This window comes from Littorina saxatilis, linkage group LG7 (assembly GCF_037325665.1).
Source record: "Littorina saxatilis isolate snail1 linkage group LG7, US_GU_Lsax_2.0, whole genome shotgun sequence".
In the NCBI taxonomy this organism is placed as follows: Eukaryota; Metazoa; Mollusca; class Gastropoda; order Littorinimorpha; family Littorinidae; genus Littorina; species Littorina saxatilis.
This window is the reverse complement of record NC_090251.1, coordinates 30,006,709-30,030,209: the sequence shown is the minus strand read 5'-3', so window position 1 is coordinate 30,030,209 and position 23,501 is coordinate 30,006,709. Positions and strand designations below refer to the sequence as shown.

General features: G+C 41.9%; 1 protein-coding gene across 1 annotated transcript; it reads right to left on the bottom strand.

Annotated features, from left to right (window-relative positions):
- Window positions 1-6,865: 6,865 nt before the first annotated feature.
- LOC138971124 (very-long-chain 3-oxoacyl-CoA reductase-like) lies at window positions 6,866-18,761 on the bottom strand. The gene is made up of 10 exons (XM_070343749.1): window positions 17,587-18,761; window positions 17,123-17,169; window positions 16,464-16,539; window positions 14,978-15,085; window positions 14,071-14,138; window positions 13,416-13,460; window positions 11,764-11,880; window positions 10,133-10,198; window positions 9,461-9,628; window positions 6,866-8,484 (listed from the first exon to the last, which is right to left on the bottom strand). The coding sequence occupies exons 1-10, from the start codon at window positions 17,771-17,773 to the stop codon at window positions 8,392-8,394; spliced, it is 975 nt and encodes a 324-aa protein (XP_070199850.1). The 5' UTR covers window positions 17,774-18,761; the 3' UTR covers window positions 6,866-8,391.
- Window positions 18,762-23,501: the final 4,740 nt, after the last annotated feature.

Genomic DNA, 23,501 nt, shown 5'->3' with positions numbered 1-23,501 from the left:
GTGCGCGGCGCATTATCACTGAGACGGTTCCAGTTTCAGCCAGTCAGTCAGTCGGTGTGTGCGTGCCCTCTCATCCTGCTGTACCTGTGTGTCAGTTTTTACATTAATTTTAGTCAAGTTTTGACTAAATGTTTTAACATAGAGGGGGAATCGAGACGAGGGTCGTGGTGTATGTGTGTGTGTGTGTGTGTGTGTGTGTGTGTGTGTAGAGCGATTCAGACCAAACTACTGGACCGATCTTTATGACATTTTACATGAGAGTTTCTGGGAATGATATCCCTGGATATTTTTTCTTTTTTCTTATAAATACCTTTGATGACGTCATATCCGGCTTTTTGTAAAAGTTGAGGCGGCACTGTCACACCCTCATTTTTCAATCAAATTGATTGAAATTTTGGCCAAGCAATCTTCGACGAAGGCCGGACTTTGGTATTGCATTTCAGCTTGGTGGCTTAAAAATTAATCAATGACTTTGGTCATTAAAAATCTGAAAATTGTTAAATAAATTTTTTTTTAATAAAACGATCCCAATTTACGTTTATCTTATTCTTCATCATTTTCTGATTCCAAAAACATATAAATAGGATATGTTTGGATTAAAAACACGCTCAGAAAGTTAAAACGAAGAGAGGTACAGAAAAGCATGCTATCCTTCTCAGCGCAACTACTACCCCGCTCTTCTTGTCAATTTCACTGCCTTTGCCACGAGCGGTGGACTGACGATGCTACGAGTATACGGTCTTGCTGAAAAATTGCATTGCGTTCAGTTTCATTCTGTGAGTTCGACAGCTTTTGTTAAAATTATATCTTTGTTTCAAAGCCCTCTGGGCCCAAAACAATAAAATACTTGACTTGACTTGACTTGACTTGACTAAATGTTGTATTTTCGCCTTACGCGACTTGTTCTTTGTATTTTTGTTTATTCTTCTGTTTGTACTGCATGACTGTGTCTCTTTGTGTCTGTGCACCAAGCAGAAAATTCTCAGAACTTGCAATATTTCCCAAAACAAAACTAAAATCGGTTAGCCTGCCGTCTTCTTCTTCTTCTTCTTCTGCGTTCGACGGTGAAAGCCTGCCGTCAATCAAGAGCGTGTGTTGTCAGGTGAAGTAAGCCGCCGTGTGTGTGAACCTGAACCGACCTACTTTGAATTGCGGCAAAGTTCGCGGGGAATTCCCTGTCTTTTTTTCAACTACCGGTGTAACACGAGAAAATTACTCCCACGACATTTTAAATTTCGTACGAAAATGTTACTCCCTTTACGAAAAATAATACTCCCCCATAACACGAGAAAATTACTCCCCACGACAGGTGAGTTTCGAGTAAACATTTCGTACAAAAATGTTACTCCCCTGACGAACAAATAACGAATAAATTACTCCACCCTAACAAGAGCAATTTAACTTCCCATGCCAGGTGTACGAAACTTTTACTCCCTTGTCCCCTGTTAGTTTTGGTGGTGGAAGGGGTGGAGGGAGGGTAGCGCAACATTTGTTTGCGCGAGATCACATATTGGCATTAACCCTTCGCCCGCATCCCATTATCGCGTACGAGAATTATACTGGAAGTAAAAAAAATGGGGAGTCAACATTTCGTGGAGGGAGTAATTTTTTTGTGCCTTGGGGAGTTCTTTTCTCGTACGAAAGGTGTACTCGGAGAAAGAATTTCGTACGAAATTTATACTCCGGAGTAAATTTTTCGTGGAGTAAACATTTCGTGTTACACCGGTATTATACATAATTATCGGGCAGCGTCGAGTTTTGTTTTCTCTATGATTTTGGTTCCTGTTTAAAAGCTGCCTTTTTTAATGGCGTAGACATGGCGTGTTGTTGTTGATGTTGTAGTGGTGGTCGTGGTTATTGGACTGAAGTGGTGCTTTCTTGCGTAAATGATCAATTAATGTGGCGGAAGCCATTAAAACCGGCAAAATGACTGTGCACTGTTCTTCTGTGAAGGTGGGTGTCTACGCGTGCTCTGAATATCATGTGTGGGAGTGGTAGGGGGTTGGCACGTGCCACTAGCTGACGTGAGCGTGTGAAAGATTTTGCTTCTTTCCTTCCTGAATGTATAGTCAGGTTGTTGTTGCTGCTGTTGTTTTGGAATAGAACACTCAGTGACACGTGAGTGTTTCATGAGAATTAATGGCCACACCGTCACGTGAAGTCGACCGCATGGACATGCAATTTCAGTCACAATGATGTGGAGGTGTGTTTTTTGTGGTATTTTTTTTACCTGTGCCAGGAAGAACTGATAATAATAATAATAATAATACGAGAATTTATAACGCGCACATATCTCACCACAAGGCGACTCAAGGCGCACTCATACACATTCTTTCGCATTAACAACTCATGCACACTCATATAATAATAATAATAATAATACGAATATTTGTAACGCCGGCGCACATGTCTCACCAACAGGCGACCCAAGGCGCACATACACTCATTCACACACACGGAGACTTAAAGTCACTAACACACACACACCATCAACCATTAAATATGTACAGTTATTCAGGGTGGGATGGGGGTGGGCAGTGTAGAATGCATGGATTATTTGGAAAAAAGGAATGTCTTGAGTGCAGATTTGAATGATTCGATAGTGTGAAGAAACATCGCAGCGGGTTTATAATTCGCGCGTAAGGAAAAACTGCCTAATAATTTTCTTGCATATCGATTGCACGTGCAGAAATATACAATTACTCGAACCTTCATCATTTCATAGATTTCCTCGGGATCAGCTCGTTACTCCCCTGTATCGCTACTCCCCCGCTCGCTACTCCCCCGGCTCGTTACTCCCGGCCCGTATCGCTACTCCCCCGTACACAGAAAATGACTGGATAACCCTGTGATAGTAAGTTGGCATGAAATATTGTCCCCCCCCCCCCCCCCTGTCCAGCTGTTTTGATTGTTTCTTTGTTTGTTTATCCAGACAATTTCTCCGGAAAAACAATATTTCATGCTAACTTACCATCACAGGGTTATCCAGTCATTTTCTGTGTACGGGGTAGTAGCGATACGGGGGAGTAACGAGCCGGGGGAATAACGAGCCGGGGGAGTATCGAGCCGGGGGAGTAGCGATACGGGGGAGTAACGAGCTGAGCATCTCGTTACTCCCCCGTATCTCTTCTGCTTAAGATATATACTTTTTTTCTCAAAGATGTACTGTACACGAATGTACAGGCAGATCTGACAGTTGTAAGTTCTTTAAACATGCTCTCTCTCTCTCTCTCTCTCTCTCTCTCTCTCTCTCTCTCTCTCTCTCTCTCTTGAAAATTCAATTAAGTAATAACTACATTACTTAAGTGTAATAAAAAGGCACGGGGGAGTAACCACCGAGGTCGCTTGGTAACAACTTTACAGTGAGGTTGACCTGCACTTGTCACATAATGCGGAGAACTCGTTTTGGGGCGAATACACTTATAAATATTATCCTTGACTTCACTTGCAGTAGTCGAGACTGTAGCCTACTTTCGATCGTTTCAGCAAAGCGCTATTATAGATCATAACATTGTCAGGGACGACAGGGCGACAACTCAGTGTTGTTGGCGGTGAGTGGCCCGGGTTAGCTGGGGATTCCCCGTGTTTTCAGTCGGTCAGGGTATTTTCAGCTCGTGCTTCCGAGGTCACCGTGCAGCTGGCGAAGTGTTATGTGTTCGTCAGTTGCTGCCTGTGGCGTTTTTAAGCTCCGCGCGAGGGCTTTTGTGGCTCAAGCCCCTCACGCCTGGCTTATATATATATATATATATATATATAAAAAAAAAGGTGCAACACTAAAGTAATTTTTTCATGAATGAACTTGGCATTTCTACAACGCCCGGGGGCTTTTTCCGGGGCAGTCTCTTTAAACAAAATATCCACGACCACAAACACAAGGTCAGTGTAAGTGTCGTCTGCGCAATGATCATCGCGGCGGCTGCGCCCGCGGCTTTCTTGACCGCCAAGGACGACCGCGCACGTTGTGATACGTCATTCGAAGTTAGACCTCAATAGTTCCTGTGCTGATGGCTTGTGTGCGATGAACTAGATGTTCACTTCAATGCATAATTATATAAGTTGACTACATTAGATTTACATTTTCATAATACAGAAGACAAAACAAGAGCAAGAACAAGAACAAGAACATACAAACAAATACCGTCTGGGGCCGCTAAATTTGACCCGCATCAACAACAACTGACAACAACAACAAATACGGCTACATAATCAGTCGCAGGGGAGCAAATTCACTGACTCTCTCTTAGGGCGGGATTTAGGATGTAGCCAAGGCAGGTGTTGCCATACCTTCAGGTGGGTATTTGTAATGTCCCAGCTGTGCGGAGTCAGCAAGACTTGCTGATCAGCCATAACTAGTAACTCCTGGCCAACACAACTTAATTGGCCTGCGACCCAAAAGTGACACGACTCAACGTTGGCACGCACAACGATACACGAACCAGGAAGCGATATAAGAAATTGAATCACTGTGGTACCACTGAGGTCAGAGGAGTCATAAATCGAGTCGACAGAGAAAGTGATGGATTTAAGAGGTTCCTTGTTGACAGTGCCACAGGGTCGCGTGCCAAACAAATTAAGTGGTATGTGAGAGTGTGTGTGTGTGTGTGTGCGCGACTAGTGAGCCTCTGTATGTTTGTGTGTGAATCACGGTGAGTGCACGCGCGCGTGTTGTGTGTGCGTGGGTGCCGGGTATATGTTTGTTGGTGTGGGTATAAGCCCGTGTGTGTGTGTGTGTGTGTGTGTGTGTCGCTTTGTGATTGAGACTGAATGAGAGTAAGTGTGACTGAGTGCATACGGTTATCTGCGTACGAGCGTATGAGGCCGCTAGCTGTTACCTGGGTCAGTTTTCGTAGTTTATTTATGCGTCCCTCTGACCAAAAGTCTGGAACCCCTGTGCCACTGTGGCAATATATTTCTTTTCTCCGGTCGATATCCATAATTAAGTCACCCTGGACCAATAATCAGTGCCACTTCTAAACCGGCGGAACTACATGAGCTAAAAATAGGCACATACCCAACTCTTAACTGCTCTTGAAATTTCATGTCTACCCCCCCTCCCCTTGTCCTCGTTCAGCCTGATGTTGCGACCCATCTCGTCATCGGCGCTTTTCCGGAAATGACCTGCGCTTTGTTGGAATTCCAACAATGGCCGCCATTGTAGGAATTCCAACTTTGCGCTACGCGATTCTAGAAATGTACCGCGCGCATAGTGAGAATTCTGCTCTTTCTTAGAATGCGATGTAATATGATACAAGTCATGATGGCCAATGATGATCCTTGTGTTTTAAAGTGATCAATGCTTAGTCTTGAAAAAGCAGATGCATTGTATAACGCACCAAACCAACCGAATTACAAAAAGCAAAAAACACTTTTGATAACTTCGGCGGGCTGTAACAACACAGTTCAACGACCCATCCCACTCGACCAAAACGCACCAATTTTACGTAATTTTTAACGTTTCAGATCTTACATTTTACAACAACAAAAACACAACAAGAGTGTTCCGATATAACTTTTCACTGGTAACTATCGATTGTAATACTTTTTTTACTCGGTCTTAACTGATTATATATTAAACTCACACAGTCTCTCTGGGCTGTAGAGATCGACAGCATTACGTCCCTTTACTGAGTAGGCTCTTGTCACTGCATGGTAATCTAGGCTCTTGAAACGTAATGTGCAACTTGAGTCTGTGCGCTATATTGATGTGATTCAGTGATTGTTGCAAAATGTTGATTCAAATTAAAGATGATTTCAGCCTGTTGTAACAAACTAACACTCTACTCTGAGAAGAAAAAAAATCATTGTGTTCAAAATAGATCGAGACAGCAGCGGCAACTAGCTAGCTGCATGCGCTGAGTGTCACTAGTGAGAGAATTGTTACACAGTGTACCCCCACACCCCCAATTCCCACACCCCCAATTCAAGTCTTATACAGATAAGACCTTGATTTTTTATATGCCTTATTCATGACCTGTGAATTGGGTATACTTTTTTGTGCCAGTCGAAGGGTTGCCATTTCTAGAACGAGGCAGCTCGTTTCCGGAAATGCGGCGCTTTGTTGGAAATCAAATGAGGTTTCGGGAAATCCCGATTATTCCAACTCTGCCCCGGATTCTTACTTTGCGCCCAACACTAATATGCACGATCACAGCCCCAAACCCCGAGTGTCTAGAATCCCTCAGCCAGCGCTAAACGTTTTCTTATTGTGATACCCCAGAGCCATCGTGAACGCAACCATACGCACTTTCTCGCGGTACCTCAACGCTATCGCAGATCCTTGTCGAAAAAGTGTGTCTACAGATTATTATGTCCTTTACTGAATCGCGATGAAATTGTTCTCCGAGTTCGCCCACACACGAATGTGTGAACACACAAAGACAGACAGGCAGACAAACAGAGGCATGCACGCACACACACATGCACGCATACATGCACTCAGTGGTACTCACACACACTGTGACTACTGATCCGACTTTTGCGATATGCCTCCCCCCTCTCTCACCCTCCCTCTCAATCTCTTTTCTACACCCCCTCCTCTTCCCTCTGTCATTCTCTGCTGCCTCCCCCCCTCTCCCCTCCCCTCCACCTCTGCATCACAGTCTGTGGGTCCGAGTCACCCCTCTCCGTCTCATCATCCCTCTCCGTCTCATCATCCCTCTCTCTATCTCTCGGCTCCATCCGTACTAGCAGTGACTTTTTTTTAAAAGTACCCTTCTATGATCCTTTAGGGCTATATTTTGTCTCTGGTCAGGTGTGTTTGTGTGTGTGTGAGTTTGTGCGTGCATGCATGCATGCATGCGTGTGTCATGTGTGTGTGTGTGTGTGTGTGCACAAGTGTGCATGTGTTACACTGACACTGAAGGCATTCTGTTTGTTCAAACTTTCTTTTGGTTTAAACATTCTTTACATATGCATAACAAATAAACAACAACTAACATACATGTATAACATATGAACAATTCATAATGCATGTTCTGTAACAAAGACATCTTACATATGATCACAATGCTTTGCATAATTTTGAACCTTTCAATTGAGTACATTTGTATCAATATAAAAATGAAGACAAGTTGTAACCAGTAACACAGCACATTGAAACCAGGTCTTATGGGAACAAGACTGCATGTGTGTTTTCAAAATTCAAAAGTAGTATTAAAACAACATTCTCCAAAAAGTAATACATGTATATGCTAGACTCTCTAGCGACACTTAAATGATCTTATGCTAGACTCTCTAGCGACACTTAAATGATCTCCAAAAGCACAATGCCGCTTCAGCTTTTACACAAATTCCAAGCCCAAATAGCCAAAAAAGCAGAAGCTAATTCTTGTAAAAGAACCGACTTTTTTACACTTAATTTTTTAACGCAAAACAAACAATCAACACCCCACAGCCACCTTAAGAAAACCACACAAACACACACACAAACAGCAAAACTACAAAAACAAAAACTGTCAAAAATCTAACAAGGGCTCCAACCAGAAAAACCCACATGTACACACAAATGCATGCATGAATGTGTTTGTGTGTGTGCGTGTGTGGATGTGTGTGTGTGTGTATGTGTGTGTGTGTGTGTGTGTGAAAATCTGCAAAATCACAGTTGATTGCTGATCTACATCTGACATTTGACATAAACCTCAAAGGCACCATCATTATGCATGCTAGATCACAGCTAGATTAGCACTGAATGAAACAGAACAACACTTTTAAATGGTTTTACTGTATATGAGGTACACTGTTGTAAAAACCAACAAAAACACACACACACAAACAACAACACTTTGTTAGTTTGTAAAAGCCTGGAAAGAAAATATGTGGGGATTTACATGATCATTTACACGGCATGAGGACATTTTTTGTTAAAGCTGTGATGTACAATAAAGCCATTCCTGACCATCCAGCTGACCTTCACCTAAAGTAAATAAGTACATGTAACAGCTAGTGGGTAGATGGGTGCATGTGTCCGTGGTGGGAATGGCAGAGGGGGGGGGGGGGGGGGGGAGGAGGGACAGGGAGATAACACTGATTGGAAAATGCAACTCAGATGAAGCAGTCCTTGTCAAATTCAACATCATTTTCTCTGAAACTGTTGTACGCTTGTACAATACAATAAACACACTGGTCTGTCTGTAAACCCAAACCAGTACAACGGAAACCTGTTCACATGGTAACAACAACAACAACAGCAGCAGGAAAAATCAAGAAATCAATACTTGCTGGACAAAATCACAATCAGTATATATTCCAAAATGTGTGAGGTAAATCGTAAACAATACGTGTCAGGTAAAAAATTCTCTTTCAGTTTGTAACAGTGATTGATCAATGTGTAGATGTAGAACCTCCAATGTCCGAATGACAGTTCATGGAGTCTTTATAAACGGTTCCAACTGTTCATTTTTTCTTCATATGTTCCACCATTTTGTTCCTCTGTTGGAGCATTACTCCTGTAAGCATGGATTCTGGTACCATGGTGGTGATAAATTGCTGCACACACAAGAATAAACATAAACAAGTGTCTGATGGTAACATGTACAAATGTTTGTGTGCATGTGCGCACCAAAACACACATACTCAATCAGACAGACACTTGTACAGACAAACAGACAGACACATATACACACATACAGAGACATAAACACAGACACACACACAACCCCCCCAACCCCCACACACACCTCGCCTATACCCACTCACCCCATCCCTCCCACTCTTCACTGGATCATACCTGTAGTTCATGTGACCACCCACTCACCCAAGACAACCCCATCCCATCCACTCTTCATTGGATCAAGCCACACACCTGTAGTTCATGCAGCCACCCACTCACCAAAGACACTCCCACTCTTCACTGGATCAAGCCACATACCTGTAGTTCATGCAGCCACCCACTCACCAAAGACATTCCCACTCTTCACTGGATCAAGCCACATACCTGTTGTTCATGTGACCACCCACTCACCCAAGACACTCCCGCTCTTCACTGGATCAAGCCACATACCTGTAGTTCATGTGACCACCCACTCACCCAAGACATTCCCACTCTTCACTGGATCAAGCCACATACCTGTCGTTCATGTGACCACCCACTTACCCAAGACATTCCCGCTCTTCACTGGATCAAGCCACACACCTGTCGTTCATGTGACCACCCACTTACCCAAGACACTCCCACTCGCCATTGGATAAAGCCACATACCTGTAGTTTATGCCACCACCGACTCACCCAAGACACTCCCACTCTTCACTAGATCAAGCCACATGCCTGTAGTTCATGTGACCACCCACTCACCCAAGATATTCCCACTCTTCACTAGATTAAGCCACATACCTGTAGTTCATGCCACCACCCACTCACCCAAGACACTCCCACTCTTCACTGGATAAAGCCACATACCTGTAGTTCATGCCACCACCCACTCACCCAAGACACTCCCACTCTTCACTGGATAAAGCCACATACCTGTAGTTCATGCGGCCAATGTGCGCCAGACACACACTCTCTCCCAATCGTCTGTACGGCCTTCTTGACAAAGGTATCAGCATCTGGAAAAATCATCCCTTTGGTCAGGCCAGCCGCCACTGACATGTCTCTCGACATGTTGGACTCCACCATGTTGGGCCGGAGCAGCTGAAAATCAGACATGAGACCAGCAAATGTTCAAAAAGTAGGAAAGTGAGCCGGGGTCCAGGGGCCGCTTAGGCCCCAGGTGGGGTCCAGGGGCAACGCCCCGGTAGGGGGTTCAGGGAGGCTTTGCCCCCCTGACGGAAAATGAATGTTAGAATTATAAAGGCCATTTTGGGGCCTCTCCTGATAGCAAAAATTGAGATCATGCCTTTTTAAAAAGCTATAAAACCCACAAGAATAATATGTTTTAGCATTTTAAACAAAAGTGTGATTTATAACAATCACACACACACAAAACTTTCCCCTTATTCTTTCAGTTGCTAATGAAAGATGAAACACCCGACTACGTTCTCACATAACATGCCTTCGGAGATCACAGCCAGGATTCAAATCCCGAACCTTCCACATGAAAGGCCATCATCTTAACCACTAGACTAGCTACTGTGCTGGTCAATAACTGCAGATCAACTGAAAAGACAGAATATGACGACAGAGGCAAAAGCTTACCTGACAGGACACTCCTTTAGCTGAGTACTCCATATTCAGAGCTCGTGTGAAAAAGTCCACGAAGGCCTATTGAAAAGAAAGCCATCAGAAAAGTTCTAACAGATGGACATTAAATCTCCTCTTGGGAAATCAATCAGTCAGTCAGTCAGTCAGTCAGTCAGTCAGTCAATCAATCAATCAATCACATCAATCAAGGCTCATATACAAAATGACAAAGTATCCTTTTGCAAAAAGAGTTCAAAGCGCAAATCCAACTGTCCCTTAATTCTTTCGAATACAAATGAAAAACAAAAACAAAACAAAACCACTTAACGTTCCATCAGGACCATATTCATTTAGTATTTCTAAGAGGGGCAGGGGTCACTCTGATCATCATCGCTCCACGTTATCGCTTTAGTCCCTCTGACCGGACGCTAAAGTCCTACGCGAATCTATCGAAACAAGAATACAGAGTTATCTCCCATTTGTTGTTCGAGAGCAGTGTTCGTGAGACGAAAATGATTGCAGATTGGCCGACTTCGACGGTGATCTCTGTTCTGTTTTTCACAGTTATGATAAAGACATCGTTCTAAGGTCAAAACAAGTCGAAATTTTGGGACTGCTGCCGAAAGGAGACCGTAATATATGGTTGCATCACTGTAAAAAAATTGTCTGCTCCAGCGAGCGCCAAAACCAAACGGTTGATTATCACGTGACACTTTTGCCATATTTAGAGTTGTTTGCACAGTAAATACAGACGCGAATAATAGCTCGCTTAAAACTGTCTTAGATATCAATTCCTTTGTAATTTAAAAATTACACAACACCATGAAAAATCATTATCGACGATCGCGAATCTGCTTACATCCATAACACATTACGAAAAGATCTAAATATGTAAAAAATCGATTTCCTCGCCAGACAAGGAAAACCAAGGCATCCTGTGAGTGTCAGGGATAGAATGAGCCAAACTCATTTTGACCTGAGTTCAGGATGGGGCAGGGGTTCATTGTACACGGAGCTGCCAACCCCCCTGAACCCTCAAGTGTAACCATTTGAATTTGTAAGTACAGCAAGTATAGCAATAATTGTCTTCAACAGCACACACGCGTGTATGCTATCTCAAACAAGAATGTACAGTTTTCATAACTTTATTTAGATTACAATAACAGAAGAGAACAGTTCCATTAGACAGTGTCTGCTTTGTCTCACTGTCCGGGCTGACAATATAGACGTGTGATCGACAAGAAGAAGAAAGAAGAAGATGACAGTGTCTGCAATGGCACTTTTAAGTGGGAGATCAGTTTTTTGGACCCATATTCTGACTGCTAACAGGGAGTGAGAAGCAGAAATGAGTATCAGGACTCACAACAAAGGACGCTGTTGCATTTGCTTTCTATTGTTTGAGCGTAGCAACTTTTAGCTTGGTGTAACAACGTAGAAATGTTTGCAACAAAGTAGCATGCTGCAGGGAAAGTAGAATAGTTGGCATCTCTGTGTACATGACTTGCTTAGTTCACTTTCATGGGTTCACAACCATTTTTTTCATCTAATGCAAGCAATCTAAAGGTGTAGTCCAACAATTTTTGGCTGCAGCAGTAACTCAACAATTGAAAACATTTGTGACGGATGTTCTGTTCATTTCAATTTACCTTGGTAGCGGAGTAGATGGAGAAGAAGGGAAGGGGGCGCACCCCTGCACCTGACCCGATGTTGATGATGACTCCCCTCTGTCTCTCTAGCATACCTGGCAGTGCAATCCCCGTCATCTGTGGGAGAAAGAATAAAACAATGATAATACATTATATTGACACAAGCTATAATGCCTTTCCTGTGTGTGATATTCACAGTGGAAATGCAAGTTAATTAATGGTTCTTTGAAGGAAGCACAATCACGTACCCATGCATGCACACATAGCTACACACACAATAAATGCCTGCACACAAAGTTCACCCATTCTTCTCTCTCTCTGTCTCTGTCACTCATGCGTTGGAGAAAGTCCCTCGCTGGGTGATCGGCTGGTTGAAAAGAAAGTTTGATTGTAATGGTTAAGCCACAATCCTCGTAAAATAACATTTAATTAGATTTGATATGCCTGCATGTCAACACGCATTCATACATGTATCACACATGCACCAATGAAGACAGACACATGCACCCACACACAGCCAACTCAAAACACTCATCAAGCAAAACAACATAACAGTAATAATGCTCAGTACAACTCAAAAAGCAAATGCTTATAAGACTCACCTTCACCATAAGTAATATGAATCAGAAACAAGTTATCAGCTGCTTTAGCTCCATGGACATTGAAGAAAATGACTTCATTCCTTTTACCCATACTTGACCCTACTGTGACATTGAAATATGATCAGCATCAACAAAACGTTAGCCGCGTCATGCCCTAGAAGTCATCAAACCCTGGAAATGTGGACAGCTTTAAACTCGAGGATATAGCTTCAAAAAGGTTCAAGATGAATGATTAAAAATATTGAACAAACTGATAATTTTCCACTTTTTGATAAGCACATGACCCCACAATGACCATGAAGTTTGAACCAGAATAAAAAAATTAAGCAAGGTAAGTTGTTGGAACGTTTGTTATTGACAAAACCATATATTACAGTCACAAATATATCGACCCAACGGTCTTTTAAGTGCACGGACAAACAATAAATTACAAGAACTTAGCTTGATGGAATGTTCGGCCGCTTGCTGGGAAGTCACAAGCGAATCAAATTTGAATTTAGGGTCAACCAGGTTTGGGTCATCTGTGAAGGTAATGTTAAAAAGGGTCATCTGTGAAGGTTATCTTAAAAAGTGTGTCAAATTTCCAAGCTCTAGCTTAAAAACTTTTCAAAATATTGATAATGTTCAAGTTTCTTTTACCAGAACACGACTTCGCTGTGAACTTAAATTTTGAAGAAGGTCAACTAGATTTGCATCATGTCTGAAGGTTATCAAACCCTAGAAGTGTGTAAAGCTTCAAATTGATAATTTTTCATTTTATGACCTCAGTTGGACCCGGCTGTGACCTTGACGTGGGTCAACCAGACTTGGCTCATGTTGGGAAGTCATCAACTCCAGAAGTGTGTACAGTTTCAAAGCTCTAGCTTTAAAAAAAAAATCTGAGAAAATCCAATGTTTATGAAGTTTCTTGGTCATGGACAGACGGATGCATGACCGCCAGCTGGACGGCAAGACCGTCCATCCATACAAAGGAAGATGGCTCATTACTATGACTCAATAACTACTCAGGTGAGCTACAGATAAAAAGATAATAAAACTACAAAGACCTACCATAACACAGGACAGGATATTCACATTGATGATATCCTTGTTGAACTGTTTGACATTGTAAGAATTGAAAAATACAGATTGTGATAAAACCAAAATACATGTACATGTACATATAAATCCCTACAATACATGAACATATGCTAGATAAATGTTCTCTTTTAACTTTATAACTCAAAATACATGTGTTACTATCATATGTGTAGAATCGCCTTATGTCAAAAAGAATCAATTCTTTATATATTCCCTCAAAACCATACAATCTTCTTCCCTCATAACAGAACAACATCCTCCCTCCAAAGAACAACCCAGAAACAACAACAACAACACCAAAACAACTAACCTGACAATAACAAACAAAACAATTTCCTTCCCTCAGGAAGAAAGAATGCTGTAGTTTTGGAAAAGGTATCAACATAACTATAAAATGTGAACTCGCACGCATATATACATACCGGTACACACACACACACACACACACACACACACACACACTCTCTCTCTCACACACACACTCTCTCTCTCTCTTTCTCACACACACACACACACACACACACACACACACACACACACACACACACACACACACACACACACACTCTCTCTCTCACACACATACTCCCTCACGCACACATGTACTCAGATCATACACACACACCTGTTCAAAGTCTTCTGCATCACAATGGTAGTCTGGGGACCTTGCATTCAGCATGCCAACATTGTTCACTGTAACAGTTTAAAACAGAATTTTCTGTTGATTATAGACAACAATGCCTTGAAATTCAAAATTGTATTATAATAATAATAAACAATCCGTCAAACACTTAGATCAGGCTGGTGATCAAACCATAAAAATTGAGGATGTCGGCAGACTTGCCCTTTTGTTCTTTCCCTCTGTTTTGTAATGCTGCCCTGTATACATTTTGTTTGTTTGTTTGCTTAACGCCCAGCCGACCACGAAGGGCCATATCAGGGCGGTTGCCCTGTATACATGCCACAGGGCATAAGTTGCAGTTTTAGTAAGTCTGTTATTTCAATGCTTGGAAACCAGTTCTGTTAACTCGATCTGCTCATGTACTTGTTTGATGTATTCTTCGCACTTCTCTCCCTCTAGTTCGTTTGGTCTGCCAATAGTTTTAAACAGGAGCTTTTTAGACCAAAGAAATTAATTCTCTTCAAACTAATATAGACAGTACTCTTTCCAACTGCTCTCTTTAAGTACCTTCTGTGCACTATTAATATATTTATAGCATACAAGAAGACTTTTAGAGATGCTTAAATTCAAACATCTGAAAAGCAGATCACTTAATTACCATGTTAGTCGATCAGCAGATGACAATTAGTGAATAACATTATGTTCATTAATGAAACAAATTCTTTTAAAACTTACATCAAACTGCTCACTGATGCCACTAAGGCTGTTAAATATCAATTTCATCATCATTGTGGGGTGGGGAGGGTATGAGAGGTAACATCTTGTACCCTTGTACTACTATATTAGCAACAGTCAAGCCCTGTGGCTCACTAAAAAAAACTGTAAAATACAACAAAACACCTAACATTACCAAGAATTCCAATATCCAGCCCCTCTAACTGTTGCTTGATTTTCTCGTAGATGTCTGTTTTCTTGAAGTCCGCTACAATCACCTTCACTTGCGACTTGCTGTTCTTCTCTGTGAAAAAAAATTAATCAGTTTAACATACACAGTATACAATAAATTGTAACCAGGACAAAAAAAACCACAAAAAACAACCTGAGATAATTCCATGAGTATTAAGCTCTTAAAGGCACAGTAAGCCTCCCGTAAACCATCACAGATACGGTCAGGCTTTTACACACAGTACAAACACCCTTTCATTTAAACACTCACCGATTGAGAACATCCTAGGTGCCCTCCGTAAAGAGCGAACAATTTTCAAAGAATTTATTTTTGCGTGGTTTATCTTACCCCTGAGCCATCGTGAACCCGTGTGATCCAGTTTCCCTTTTTCACAATGTAGTCGTCAGTTAGCCTTATTTGAATGCGACTCGATGTGAGCTTATTTACAATAGCACGTTTTTATGCACGAAACAAACGGCTGTGGTTCACAAGAACTCTAGCGATGGCTTTTGACTGTTGAGAGGAACGGCGATATGCACTGACTGATAAACCGTCGTCTGCTAAGACCATTGCGTGACCCTGCTTCCGGGCTTTTCTTTTTTCAAACTTTCACAACTTCGAATTGCACTGATCTTGTCTTGATGAAAAAAGAATTCTTTTATGATTAAAGAATGTTTGTGTAACAAGCTAGATTTTAAAAGTTAGGTCTAGCGCAAAAACGCACCACGGTCCAAAAACATTCTGATAATCATCGATCCACGGCTGTCGTCAGTTTAAGGGAAGTAACTCATTTTTGACCTGAGTTCAGGATGGGTCCAAAAAGTGTTCGAGACAATCTGCAAAATTAATTCTTTAAAAATTGCTCGCTCTTTACGTAGGGCACCAAGGATGTTCCCGTTTGGTGAGCGTTCAAATGGAAGGGTGTTTGTACTGTGTGTAAAAGCCTGACAGTATCTGTGATGGTTTACGGGAGGCTTACTGTCCGGGCGTGATTTCCGGGATATTCATAACAGCCGTCCAGCACCAAAACGAGGCGCCATTGTTCTTCAGGGCCAAGTCCACGAAAATAAATTCTTTGAAAATTTCTCACGCTCGACAGAAAGCAGCCAGGATGTTCCCGTTCGGTGAGCGTTTAAATGGAAGTATGCTTGTACTGTATGTAGACGCTCGGGGAGCTCCGTGGTGGTTTACGGGAGGCTTACTGTGCCTTTAACATGCCTTTTAGTCTAAGATGTTAATGATTTTGTTGTTGTTGTAGACCTAGCATTCATTGAAGGAGTCGCCCTTCACAGTCTTTTACCTGCATGTGTTTGTTCATGTCTCCAATCCCTTTTGTGCATAGCAATCCAAGTAGGAAAAAGCCTATCACCCCCTTATTTATCACTATTATCATTGTCATCATTATTGGCTAAAAAATCCCAAGGAGCAGTAAGTACTAGTATGCACTGACCAATTTCTCTTTGAACGTTGGACAACTTCTGTGGATTTCTGCTGATGAGAACAACGTCCATGCCTTTTTCTGCAAGCTAAAGACAGAGCCAGGGATTATTTTCATTTTAATTATTGTTGCATTGAAAATTAGACATCTTCTGAAATATTTCACTGGAGCACAGGTGATATATATATGGAATGTCATTTTTTGGGGGGTCTATTTTCAAGGGCTAAATTATCCTGCATCAGTCACTGAGACACACAGATAGTGAGATAAACATGCACATACCCACTGATACACATAGACACACACACTTAGTAATCAGCACATCTTTCCTTATTTTTTTTCTCAAGCATTCTGAACTTTTAAAATATACATTTAATGCTGATCATGTGCATTAAGTATAAAGCTTTAATCACTTCATGTTGTTTTCTTTCTTTTTTATTATGCACAGTGTAATAATCAAGCAATAATTAATCAAGTGTGCAAAGCAGAGATCGAGAACACAAAGCTAAGCTTATCAATTGATAAACAGAGAAGTATCTGCATCGATCATATTAACTTCTGTACCCCTCTAAACCTACACAGACATACATTCTGTTTCTATTTACTGTTTGTATTAATACTGAGAGTGTGCACTTCAGTACATGCAGTTGCAATGTATTACATGTACATACCTGCAGAGCGTAACATCTTCCTATGCCATCGGTACAGCCAGTGACAACTGAAACAAGGCCTCTCATCAGTAATATTGTATACGACACAGTTAACGATTAACAAAAATCATTGAATTGACTGTATTGTATGAAAGATAAAGTGCATGTACTGTGCATATGTTGCATGGGCATCTGTGTGTGTGTGTGTGTGTGTGTGTGTGTGTGTGTGTGTGTGTGTGTGTGTGTGTGTATGTGTATGTGTGTGTAATATAAGAATTCCAAATATGTTTTCCTTCATATATTTATTTGCATCTATAGACAAACAGAAAGACACGTAGACAGATTTATTTCCAAACCTGCAAAAACTGACAGACAGACTCAAACACATACAAGATGATGAAATCTTCTAGGAGACAGACAGACAGACAGAGAGACAGACACAACACACGGATGCAACCTTCTTTCACTGTTGTACCGTTACATACCTGCCCAGCGTCCGTGTTTAGGGAGGTCAACTGGGAATGATCTCCGTATTGCGCGAAGACCGATAGAAAAAATCTTCTTTCCCACTTTAAAAACAATCAGGCCGCAACAAACAGCGCCAACAATGGCGAAATAATCCTTGCAGCTGCCTAAGTAACTGACAATGTCCGAAGCATCGAAGGAAGCCATGTTTGCAGTGCCGACTCAACTGATCAAGAGCTGCGGCTTCTGTGGGATAAAACACTCACGATTCCTTTACGTACGTTGGTGTGCTGCCGTATTATCTTGAATTACATGTTGCGGTGATACACCAGGCTATTGAGGCAACGTATTTATGGCTGAGAGTCCTTCGGATTTCCTGTTCAAACACGAGATAACGGAACGGAAGCTTCTCATTTCAGTCGGTTTCGTTTCGAGTCCAAAGGGGGAAGGGTCAAGGTCACTATGAGGTAATAAGAGTAAGCTCCCTTGGATTGTTTCCTTCTTCTTTCGATTTCAGGAAAACACAGCGTCGCCGCAGGAATAGTTATTTGTAAGGTTTCATGAAATATGCCTTTAGTTTGTGTTCGAGTCAGTCGTACGGTAGAAGTTTTTTCGAGTTTTACTGAGCTACTGACGTGACTTTGCCGGCATCGGCGACCGATGTTATTCGCCGGTATCACAAGGTTTTGATCAGAGCACATCACTGCCGCTGGACTGACGGCACAGGACCAGTCTATGATAGTGTTGGTGCAGTGAACGATCATACTCTGAGGGTGGCCGGTGTCATTTTAGGCTAACGCACACGTGACTGACTGGCGGTAATATCAACAGAAATATATTTGACGTGTTATTAATCATAGCACTGCCACAACCAGTGTGTAACTGTGACGACGCCGGCACGCACGCCCGGCGATTACTTTTGTTGTTGTTGTAAACCTTCGACGCGGCCGTTTTTACTGATACCACAAGCAAACACACACTGAAAACTGAACAACACGAACTTGCAGAATAATTTGTATTTTATTGATAGGTATTTTTCTTTTGCTTATTATCATTCTGAATGCACCAACTTTAGAAAAGTGTGTTTTTGTTCTTTCTTTCTTTACTTTATTTGGTGTTTAACGTCGTTTTCAACCGTTCAAGGTTATATCGCGACGGGGAAAGGGGGGGGGGGAGATGGGATAGAGCCACTTGTTAATTGTTTCTTGTTCACAAAAGCACTAATCAAAAAATTGCTCCAGGGCCGGGCTTGCAACGTAGTACAACATATATATTCATGACCTTACTGGGAGAATGCAAGTTTCCAGTACAAAGGACTTAACATTTCTTACATACTGCTTGACTAAAATCTTTACAAACATTGACTATATTCTATACAAGAAACACTTAACAAGGGTAAAAGGAGAAACAGAATCCGTTAGTCGCCTCTTACGACAATGATGCTGGGGAGCATCGGGTAAATTCCCCCCCCTAACCCGCGGGGGGGGGGGGGGGGGGGGGGTTGTTAGGGCCTTTCCCTGTACTGAATTAACTGACAGAACGGTCATCGAAAGCCCTATGCATAAGGCCTATAAAGCTGCGACTTCCTAGATCACTTTTCTTTCCTTCCTCTCTCAGTGTCTCTCTTTCTCATAACATGAACCAGAAGCAGATTAACTGCTGCTCTTACTCCACAAGTGTTCAAGCAAATGACAATTTCCTACTTATTGAACCCACTGGGACCTTGCCATTTGACCAGGATAAGCCAGACCTGAGTCATGTCTAAATGTCAATCAAACCCCGAAAGTCCCAGTGTGTGAAGGTTAAAAGCTCCAACTTATTTTTTACCTCCATGTTTTGACCAGAACTTGACACCACTTTGACACTTAAATTTGAAGAGTCAACTAGACTTATACAGTATCTGGAGGTCATAAAACCATGGATGTGTGACAAGAAGTTCCAACCAAGTTTTAAAGCTCTGGCTTCAACAACATCCAAGAAAACCGGCCTGAACGTTAAGTTTTTTGTCTACACACGCCCGGCCGGCCGACCTACCACTCTTGATTAATTACTCAGATGTACAACAACAACAAAACACCCCCATAATACAACAAAAAATGAGAATGGCAGAGTTTTAGAACACTAGCTATTCCACATGACAATAGCCTGTTCTTTATCTGCGGCGCGAATCCTAATTAAGGCTGCATCCTTTTCAAGATGAGCTGTCGGGTTCGGGAGTATGACTGAAAACTACAATTCCTCTGTGCAATCAGAAACGTACTCCAGCGAAGTTTATTTTCATCGTCCATCCATTCACCAAACAATGTCAATCCCAGAATTACATAAACAAAGCGTGAAAACATGCCTACCAACATCTCTGAATTAGTCGCTGTTCAATCCATCTGAGATAGAAGCCAGTGACCCAAACTTAAATAAAACAGCCATATCTCATTTCAGATCGTGAACCATGATTGCACTGATTGAATCCACCAAATTTACTTTGATTAAACAGTCTCGGAACCTCGAAGTCAGTCAGTGAATCCATCATGGCGCTCCGTCCTGAGAGGCCCCGGATGTGCGCCGCAGAAGCTCGAACTGTACAATGGGGTCCGTGGTGCCACTACTTCCGGTCTCGTTGAGTCGGCGCGCGCGCTGCTTCCTGCGCTGTCGTTCAAACTGCGTGGCGAGGACGAAGAGTGTGGAGAGGGCCAGTAGCGTCCCTCCAACTGCCCACAGTGTGGTGCTCTGGTTCCGGTGGTCAGTCTGCTCCGGAGAAAGAAAGCAAAAAGAAATGCATTGAATTCTGCTGGTCTTAAAATAAAAGCTAATGTTTGTTTTTTGTCTAATGTGTAGGTTTACAGACAGATATCAAGTTTTGTATGACATCGTCTATTTTTGAGGTTGTTGTTGACATTGTTGTGGTTGTTGTTAGATAAACGGGCACAGCACTCTTCCCAAATGAGTTCTCGTCCACTTTAATTTCGAAAGGTCATCCAACCCTAGAAGTGTGCAAAGTTTCAAAGTACTACCAGCCTTCAAAAACAACAAAAAAATGGATGATTTTCCATGTTGTGACCCCGCTGTAAACCTGAAATTTTGAGGAATTGAGGTGGGTCATGTCGGGACATCACCCAACCCTGGAAATGTTTTTATTTTTATTTTATTGTAACAGGATTTGATTTTAATTTTTAGAGAGGATAGTATAGATTTTACTTTGATTTTTCGGTTTCTATATCAATATAGTATTACATTTGTGCAATAACCCTATTGTACTACCTGTTAAGGGGACACGTTGTAAACGCGATGTACTGTGTGTGTGTGTGTGTGTGTGTGTGTGTGTGTGTGTGTGTGTGTGTGTGTGTGTGTGTGTGTGTGTGTGTGTGTGTGTGTGTGTGTGTGTGTGTGTGTGTGTGTGTGTTCGTGTGTACGTGCGTGCAAGACAAGCAATTTTCCTAGTGTATGAGCACTGCACATGGTTGAAATAACATCTTATGTCTTTTGTGAAAAGTTTCAAAAACGTCATTTTATAAACGAACAGGACCCCGCTGTTCTTCCTGAAATTTGACGACAGTCAACCAGATTTGGGTCATGTAGGGAGTTTATGAAACGCTAGAAGTGTGCAAAGTTTCAAAGCTCTAGCTTCAAAAACATCTAAAAATATATAACCTCAACGTTAAAGTATTTTGTTCACGTACGGTCCTTGTTCATTTCAAAGACTCAATATTAGGGGAAAGGCTCCTAATATGGACCGGCTCCTAAATATGGACCACCTCCTGTTCTGACAAACTAACGGCGCTAGAGCGCTCAAAACACTTTCATTCGCTTTATTCACCCTCTCTGGATAAGTTGCACATGTCAAAACAGTTGCAGAAACACAAACCTCAAAACCGTTTGGCTTTTTCCACTTTTGGTAGCGTTCACTCTGAATGTGCCGCATAGAACGGACTCGTTTCTGTCCACAGCCAAAGCTTTCATAAACACAAAAATGGCTCTATATGACAGCTAAGACATTATTTGTTACATTTTAACAGTGTGTACCCCGAGTTTCTACTGCGGCAAACAAAAAATAATAGCAAAACCTCAAAGTATGTGTGAGTCCCGTAATATATGGACCACCTTCAACAAATCGAAGACAATAAAAACTAAAGGCAATTTTAATTAATTCATTAAGAAGCTTGCTGAAAATAACTTATAACTAGCCCTCGAGATTTCAAAAAAAATATAACAAATAGTCTTTTTTTGTGGAAGTTGATAATTTCACTTATTTTCACTCTGTGTTTGATAAGCTTCTTAAGTTTCCTGGTGTGCTTCAAATAATGCTCTCATCAACCCGAAACAGCTAAATCTAAAGCATATTTGAATTAGTCTGACTTGCACACTAAGTTGTATCATGTTATTTTGAAGTATAGTGGACTGGGTGGCCGAGTGGTAACGCACTTGCGCTCGGAAGCGAGAGGTTGCGTGTTCGACCCTGGGTCAGGCCGCAATTTTCTCCCCCTTTTCCTAACCTAGGTGGTGGGTTCAAGTGCTAGTCTTTCGGATGAGACGAAAAACCGAGGTCCCTTCGTGTACACTACATTGGGGTGTGCACGTTAAAGATCCCACGATTGACAAAAGGGTCTTTCCTGGCAAAATTGTATAGGCATAGATAAAAATGTCCACCAAATACCCGTTTGACTTGGAATAAAGGCCGTGAAAGGTGAATGCTCGCCTAATAGGCTACTGAGCTTCACTGGCCGATGTGAATGCGTTATATATTGTGTGTAAAAAATGTCTGTTTGTCTGTCTGTCTGTAAAAAATTCCATTTCAAACGGCAGAAATTAATATGTAAGCGCCTAGGGCTATATCTAGATTAGGCGCATAAAAATGATCATAATAATAATAATAATATAGGGGGCTTTATACGGTGATTCGTGAAGGCCGCTTCACTGGTCCATATTGGGCGCCCAGGCTCCTAATATGGACCATTTGCGATTTTTTCTGTATTCAATTTTTGCTGACGGTCTATCAAAGCTATTTCACTCTAATTAGGCCTAACTGTTAAACTGAGAGAGAACCACAAAATGAAACTTCTTCGCAAGGAAACAAGCTAGTTATCAGCAACAAACAAAAAGTGGTCCATATTATTAGTCAGTAGGGGCCCTTCCCCTATTATTACTCAGGTGAGTCAAAAACGTCTTACCTCGGGGTCTTCGATGATTCCCGCATCTACTACTGCCTGAAATTTGTTTACTGGCGCAGCGACCGTAACATTTTTCTCTTCTGTTACGACTGTTTCATTTCCAGCGGTAGTTGTGGTGGGCTGCGTTAGGTTGCTGTGCGTTTGCTTTGGCATTCTGTCTTCTAAATCATTACTCAAAGTCAAAGCAGCTGGGCCTGAGTTCAACTTTTCACCAGACACCAAACAGCGAAACCGAAGCAAGCACAAGAGTATGATTAAATTCATCATTAATTTCAGAGATGGAACAAGGCTATTTCATTAACCACAGAAATGTTTCTGGACATTGTGGAGACGAAGTCGAAGACAGCCAGACGATCGAAGGTTTTTCTGGATCACAACAGCACAGACAACTTTATTTTCATTTATGCTAAATTCATGCAATAGTTTCGTCACAATTCCGAGACAAACACTTTTTTACGTCATTCTGGTGTGCGTCACAATTTTGCGAGCATGTTTCATCGAGAGTTAGCCGACAGGCTTATGTAACACGAAGATGGATCATCGGTTATTAGAGACATCCAGATTTGCCTTCGTCAAAAGTTCGTGAGTTCCGATCTTCGCGAGTTTGTTGAAGTGGTGACGTCACATCCCGTCACGGTCACCACCTTCTAATTTCGGTCCAGATCTACGCGAAGTTCTTCGTGCGTTCGTCTGTTTTTCGAAACAGTGATGACGAGTTGTGTTATATATGACGAGTCTTTTTTATCGGAATATTCCAGACATCTGAATATGCT